Source organism: Anolis carolinensis, chromosome 2 (genome assembly GCF_035594765.1).
Source record: "Anolis carolinensis isolate JA03-04 chromosome 2, rAnoCar3.1.pri, whole genome shotgun sequence".
In the NCBI taxonomy this organism is placed as follows: domain Eukaryota; kingdom Metazoa; phylum Chordata; class Lepidosauria; order Squamata; family Dactyloidae; genus Anolis; species Anolis carolinensis.
This window is the reverse complement of record NC_085842.1, coordinates 130,502,130-130,509,749: the sequence shown is the minus strand read 5'-3', so window position 1 is coordinate 130,509,749 and position 7,620 is coordinate 130,502,130. Positions and strand designations below refer to the sequence as shown.

At 41.2% G+C, this 7,620-nt stretch overlaps 1 protein-coding gene across 1 annotated transcript; it reads left to right on the top strand.

Moving 5' to 3' along the window:
- The first annotated feature begins 419 nt into the window (after positions 1–419).
- On the top strand, positions 420–3,586 carry ppp1r27 (protein phosphatase 1 regulatory subunit 27). Its single transcript, XM_003217301.4, has 3 exons — positions 420–863; positions 1,885–2,035; positions 2,799–3,586. The coding sequence occupies exons 1-3, from the start codon at positions 605–607 to the stop codon at positions 2,920–2,922; spliced, it is 534 nt and encodes a 177-aa protein (XP_003217349.2). The 5' UTR covers positions 420–604; the 3' UTR covers positions 2,923–3,586.
- Positions 3,587–7,620: the final 4,034 nt, after the last annotated feature.

The window sequence follows — 7,620 nt, the reverse complement described above, 5'->3', positions numbered from 1 at the left end:
TTCCTTACGAAACTGCAGCATATTGATATTATTGTACTCTGCCTCAATCCAGAACTTTTGGAGCTACTAACAGGGTTATTTAATGGCCATTTCTCTCTTCCAGGAGAATGCTGTCTGCAATTATTACTGGAAAACCATATGGCAGATGCCAACAGATTCCTGCAATGGATGAAAACAGTGGGTTATACAAACAGTGGCTTGCAAAATCTTAGGCTGCTAAGATCGGTACATGCAGACCATAGAGCAAGCTTGACCTGTTGACTATTGCACATCGACAGGTGGGATGTAAGCTGAGACGCCAACTTGTGCTGGAAAAGGAGAGACTGGAGGGCAGGGCAGCTCAATTACAAAATCTCATGGCAAATAGCATGAGCTGCCTATCCTCAAAATAGACACAAGGGAACTATATAACACAAGACACTGCTGAAAGTCACCAGTCCTCTGCAGGAGATCACTACATGAGTAAAGCGTTGTCCAAAGGAAGTCCCAAGAAGAACTCCCAGCCCGCTCTTGGTTGCAAACATTTGTGAGAGGATTGTTTGAGCTTCAATCCATTGTTATATTTTGGCACATCAGAGTTGTGCATAGACGTCTGGACTGCTGGATGCCTGTTTTCATTCCTCAAGACAGTTCCTTTTCCTCCTTGTCTCACTTATCTCTTCTTCTTCCATCTCGCACTACCACAATGAAATATTACTATCCAGACTCACGTCCTAGGTATCGGCGATATACAAGAGGCCTAAAGACTGTGCGTTTCTCCAATGATGTTCTCTTCCAAGACCACATTCGTCAGGGCGACCTGGAGCAGGTGGGGCGTTTCATTCGGGCTAGGAAGATCACACTGGACACTATCTATCCCTCTGGTAGGTAAGACATGGGTAGAGACCTACTGCACTGAGCATTGTTGGATGGAACTAAGTAGCAACTCAGCTCCCTCAGGTCTGGGGCACACCGTGGGTTGCAAAGTATGGTAAATAGGCTTCCTTTCTTTCTGAAGGTAGGAAGTGAGTTTCATCTCATTTATTTCTAGGTCTTTCAGTTATACTAGTATAGCAAACCAGGTTATTTTGGTAAATGTATTGAAATAGCTGCTGGGATCATAAGAACAAAAAATGTATAGTGTTCTATCCAACTGATTGTTCATTTACAAAGCATAGTTTGTGTATGTGTGTGTATGAGTATGAAGATATTTTGAGGTGGGGGTGTCAAAGTATACTCTCAGATAGCAGAATAAGCAACTGAATAGATAATAGACTGAAACTAAAGTGTTTAGAATTTACTAATCTGCTTTGAAGTTTCATTGCCCCATTGAGCCATTTCTTCTTGCTAATAATTATCTCCATATTAACGTTTTACATAAATGTAATAATCAGTAATTTCTTGCCAGCTAAAAATGGTCAAGTGTTAAAGTAGACTCTTAAGAGAGTCAATTTACTTCTTGATAGACTACCCTGACCCTGGATCAGTGCTGTGGGGAGGGGGGGGGGAGCATGGAAACCTCTGCTGGAATAGTCCTACTGACCTGAACACTGTTCTTACAAGCTAGTTAATTCCCCAAGAGCTTTCCAAAGCCTACCCAGCCCTAATGAATGTATATCTGTGCACACCTTAAACCCAAAAAACCCCCTTTTCCTTTCCTTCTAGGCTATGCCTTTAAAATGTTCAGGGTATTCTCTAGATTTGTAAGATGCCTATTACTGAACAACAAAGGCATTTCCACTTCTGAACCCATGTCCCCCTTGCTTACCACACATAATCAAACAGCCCATTCCAATTTCAATAAAATGGTTGTGAAGAGTTTACTACCTGCCCCAATCCCTTCTCCCAGGGATACTCCTGCTCCCCTTCACAACTATGGTTAATAGTATTTCCTTTCCTCATTAGGCATGGCTGCTCTCCATGAAGCTGTGCTTTCTGGAAACCTTGACTGTGTGAAGCTACTGGTGAAATATGGTGCTGACATCAATCAGAAAGATGAGGACGGTTGGACACCCCTGCACATTGCTTGCAGCGATGGTCATGCTGACATTGCAAGGTCAGAGATGTCAGATTATGTTTACTTCTCTTTCCTCTCACTCAGCTTTAGTGCCCTGCTGACAGGCACAAATAGCAGAGCACATGGCCAACGAAAATGGAGAGGGAAGAAGCAATTGCCCCAGAGTGAGTGCTAGGCTGAGAGCTTGAGATGATGAAAGAGAAGTGCCTTCTGGCTGAGAACATGAGGTGGATGACTGGTTTATAGAGGGGGCTAGTCCCCTGTCACTGGCTATGACAGGTGCATTTTATCAGCCTATTAAGTAGACAGTACTGTTGCTCAGATATCTGATACAGTATGTCAAGAAGAAGGTGATGACAGAAACCACCTAAATAAAAGTTAGATCTCTTGCTGCGAAAAAGAATCAAAGACACTTAAATCCATCCACACTACATGTTGTAAAGTGGAAAACCAGTATATATGAACTCAAGGGTGCATATGGGAAAAACCAACATCCAGTTCCTTTATTATGTTTTCAACTTATCCAGTAGCTATAATTGCACAACTAGTAGATGGTCCAAATAATGTCAATATTTGTTTCCATGTGGTTGTGCAATGGTGCATGTAACCGTGCATAGATATTTGACAAGTAGGAGCTGTCCTCAAGTGGGACTTTGAATCCTAGTGTGGATTTAAGATCAGTGCTTTTGTTGCAAGAGCTTCAGCATAATGACAACTTCCCCACTGGCTCTTGATGTGTAGAATGTTACCTACCAAGATGAAATAGGTCAAATCATAATCTCCCATTTCTTTGAAACTGCAGGTATCTCATCTCTCTTGGGGCCCAACGTGATGCCACCAATGATGAAGGGGAAAAGCCATCTGACCTTATTGACCCTGAATACAAGGACCTAGTAGAGCTCTTCAAAGCAGCCCGAGTGAACTAAGCTTCTACCCTTCAGCTCTTTCCCAGATGGGATTCGAGTTTCCGTGGCAAGCAGCCAAGTCTGTTGCATTCAGGATGGAGGCTAGCAAAGTTGCCTGTATAAGGTTGGCAAGGGTGCAAATAAGCCGCCAAAAGAGACCAGAGTTCGACTGCAATGTTTATGTATAAGACTGGCTACTCCAGTTTTCTTGGAGAGCTATGCTTGGGATAGCCCTTTAAAAACAAAATGTCACGTTTTATACTATGCTCCACAGTTCAGTATCTGGTGGGAGTCAGGCTTTAGCTAAAATAGATACAATATCTGAAACATACTGATGGTACTATTATGTAGGAGATTCACAGAGATGGTCATGAGCTAAACAGGAATGGGTACCAATTTGTACAAGTATTGATCTTTCCAGTTCACAATTGACAATGACTGTGACATAGCCAGTGTTTTCTCCGCATCATTCAAGCTATTTTACTGAAGACTTGGTACAAAGTTATCCTAAAGAAAAATGATCTCCAAATTCAAGCTGACACCTGCTGTACATATGGACTATCCTAACAATGTTGTGTATAAAATCTTATTTTCAATGTATGCCTGTCCTAGATTTGCTTTTCTACTGTACTTTTTTATGTGGTTCTGAACAGCTTTTTATTTTTTCAATAAAAAAATTCCCAAAGCTTTGGATAATGTATCTTCCTTCTGCTCTTATGAAAATAGACATACTTTCCAACTAGTTTCTTTTGCTGAATCACTGTAATTTTGTTTCCCCAGAAACCCTTGGAATACTTTTTAGTACAATCAATGTTCATAAATATTTGTCATTCAGAATTGCAACCATCAAGGGTACAATATCACATCACCTATTTTTCAAACCTGTATCTCTCTATTTCTTCTGAGCTCAGCTGCACTCTCCATAATAGTTGGAAGGGAAATGGATTTTCCCAGCAATGATGTATACCATGTTGTGAGCTATCCCCAGTGTAATCCAAAGTATGCTGGAGTGGCTTGGTCTATTAGCTATGCAAATCTGTTCAGTATGAAGAAGAAAGCTAATGTTTTTTAAACAAATAGTAATTAACACAGCTGCATGCATTTTAAATCTCTTGTTGAGGATTATGCACAGCAACCACCATAGTGCGGGTCTGTCCTTCAAAATATACAAATGTTAACAGGCAAGTGAATTTTCATTGCTAACTAGAAAAATTTGCTAAAGAACAACAAAAGAATTTAAAAATAATTCTTCATCTGGTTCAAATTCACATATGGATGCCTAATGCTGATTGGAGGTGTCAAAACTGTTCATAGTAAACATGCTATCTGCTTTAAACCCTTTTCATTCTGTGAAATAAAGATTTCACTGAAAAGTCAAGGTGCTACAAAAATATCCTGGATGCAACAAATTTCAATGTGTCATTTGTGATAATTCTTGTGAAAAGCAGAGTGGTGAAAAGGCAAAACAAGACAGAATTTCCAGAACTGTTTTTAAAGCTATAAAATGCTCAACATTGGCAGCCAGATAGTTAATAATTTTGCCTACTGGCAGGTGCTGACTCCTCCCATCCATTATACTATTGAAATATACTTAAGTATCAAGTCTTGTACAAGCACAATGTATATACAGAAGTGTCATTAATGTGTTCAGTGGAGTTTACTCCCAGGTAAGTGTGCACTCAAAATATTACAAACATTATTATTCCTGGGAGGACACAATAACAGTCACTGTTTTAACATTCAATAATGTTTTATAATTTGGAACACTCCAGATGGATAATTCCGGAGTGGATTTCAATTGCATAGGAGTCTTGATGGTGCAATTTTGCCAGATCACTGGTTAGTTTCAGTTACTAGCCTAGTCATAGGAGGGCCCGAGCCATCACTCCTAACAAAGGCTCACTACAGAAAGGTGATGTGACTATTTAAGACTTTGATGACAATTCTATACTACAAAGTTCTATTTTTGTGACTTTTTCTGTGGCTTCCCGTTTCAGATTCCTTTTAGTTTCAGATACGCTGTTTCTACAGCTACCACACTGATACTGGAGCCTGTAATAGTCTTTCTTCAGTCTGTAGGAATGGTTTGGCAAAATACTCAACTAGGCTCAAAGGAAACGAGATGCAGAATAATTGGAGGAGAGTCAATGGCTATTCGGCAAAAGTGCTAAAAATGACTTCTCCCTATTTGGATAGTTTGCCTCATGGGAAAAACCAATAGTGAATCAATCCCCTGTGCCATCTGGGTCAGTATGCTTTCAGTGAACTAGGGCAGCTGGATTCACCTCTTGGGTGCTGCTTCAAGTTTCTGGCAGAATCAGGTAGGTGTCACTGAGGGCGGTGCAGGGGACACCATTCAGACTCAGGGCTCAATATAGTAGTTCAGGAGAGGAAAGGGCCCCCCTTCAGCCATACTGCCACTGCCTAGCCTTGACAGAGAGAAGATCTGTTTAACTCCCTTCCCCTTTCCTTGAGTGTATCTATGCTGTAGAGTTAATGCAACCTGACATAACTTTAACTCCCATGGTCCAGTTTGGGTATAATTACCATATATCACTTATAATAGAGATGTCTACCCTCAACATTTTTCTATGCATTAGGCTGGCTTGACCACAGACATTCAGATGAGTTTTTAAGGCTTAGTTGAAAAATTAGTGTTTCTGGTGGATTGAAATAATTGTGAGCTGGCAAGCTCCCTCTCAGAACCGTTCACATGGTGCTTTTAAAAAGTGACCACTACATGATCCTGAATGGACAAATAGTGATGAAAACCTGGGTTACTGTGAATTTATCTTTGATAATACAGGGGTGAAATCCCACTCAATGTTCATATTTAAAGAGTCTTTTTCAGTTCAATATGATTTAACAAACATAAAGGTTTTCCCCTGACATTAAGTCAGTTGTGTCTGCCTCTGGGGGTTGGTGCTCATCTCCATTTATAAGCTGAAGAGCCGACATTGTCCGTAGACACCTCCAAGGTCATGTGGCCAGCGTAACTGCATGGAGTGCCGTTACCTTCCCCTCTGGAGCGGTACCTATTAATCTACTCACATTTGCATGTTTTCGAACTGCTAGGTTGGCAGAAGTTGGGACTAACAGCGGGAGATCACCCCGCTCCCCGGATTTGAACCACCAACAAACAGCAAGTTTAGCAGTTCAACGGTTTAACCACTGCACCACCGGGGGCTCCTCAATGTGATTTACTTTCAGATAAAAGTAGGAATGCAGGAGGGCAAGCTCCCTTGTACTGTAGAGACACTAGGAGGGTTGGGGTGAACATCAAGGATAAAAACTGTCACCATGAAAAAAAATCAGTATCTTTTTCCTGCTCTTTCTGTCAAGTGTGAATCCTAAAGGCTATGTAGTTGACCAAGAAAGCAGAAGTGAGACATTTTTCAACTGAATGTGTATTCTAAACTGCCTAGTTACGGATTGGAGACTGGATAAAAAATGTTAAAATGTCAGATGTGAAAATGACCTTATCAACCTTATCCTTGTTGCTTTGAACCAGGGTGAACTAAAAGTGGAAGGAAACAAAATAAGCGGATGAACCGCAAACATCAGGAAAACTTTTTCTGACCACAAGAGACAGTAGAATAGACTCTTTGGAAGGTGGAGAAAAACACTCACTGGATGTTTTTAAGCAGCAATTCAATGGGGTGCTTTGAGTAGTCGACTCCTGCATGGTTGGACTAGCTGGCCTTTGGAGAACCTGTGCCAATTCTATGATGCCATGGAAACCAGCTTTGATATCCGAATCACACATATTGTAAAAAGGAATTAAAATATGTGCTTATTTTTAATTGCAAAGCTTGTATAGTGGTTTGAGTGTTGTTGTTGTTATTATTATTATGTTTATTTCTATCCTGCTTTTTCTCTCCATACAGAGACCCAACGGAGCTCACAACTAAAAGCATTGCAATACAACTTAAAATATACAAGTATATAAGCATTTTATATTAAACCGCTGAGCTGCTGAACTTGCTGACCGAAAGGTCGCTGGTTCAAATCTGGGGAGCAGTGTGAGCTCCCACTGTTAGCACCAGCTTCTGCCAACCTAGCAGTTTGAAAACATGCAAATGTGAAATTAATAGGTACCGCTCTGACGAGAAGGTAATGGTGCTCCATGCAGTCATGCGGCCACATGACCTTGGACAACGCCAGCTCTTTGGCTTAGAAATTGAGATGAGCACCAACTCCCAGAGTTGGACACGACTGGACTTAATGTCAGGGGAAAACCTTTACCTTACAAGTATCAAAAGAGTCATGTTGGTCGATTAACCCTGGAGACCAGGCTTTCAAATCCCTGAATGGCCATGAAATCCAATGAGTGATTGTCACACTCTTTCATCCTTAGAGAGACAACTGGCCAAACCTTTCTGAACAAATCTTGCTAAAGCAAGGCACACAACAACCCATGACAACTCTCTGCCCTAAGGCATTCTCCTCTAAGGCCCCTTCTACACTGCCATATAATCCAGATGATCAAAGCAGATACTCCACATTATCCGCTTTGAACTGGATTATAGGAGTCTACACTGCCATATAATACAGTTCAAAGCAGATAATCTGGGTTTTATATGGCAGTGTAGATGGGGCCTGGATGTGCTGGTTCTCGCCCGTATTCTGTCCTTCCTTCCTTCCTTCCTTCCTTCCTTCCTTCCTTCCTTCCTTCCTTCCTTCCTTCCTTCCTTCCTTCCTTCCTTCCTTCCTTCCTTC

Bases quoted from the DNA above. Each gene is read 5' to 3' on its own strand.
- ppp1r27 (XM_003217301.4), top strand. From the start codon at position 605: ATGCCTGTTTTCATTCCTCAAGACAGTTCCTTTTCCTCCTTGTCTCAC. The intron at 864-1,884 runs GTAGGTAAGACA...TTTCCTCATTAG, and splicing joins GGACACTATCTATCCCTCTG to GCATGGCTGCTCTCCATGAA. The intron at 2,036-2,798 runs GTCAGAGATGTC...TTGAAACTGCAG, and splicing joins GGTCATGCTGACATTGCAAG to GTATCTCATCTCTCTTGGGG.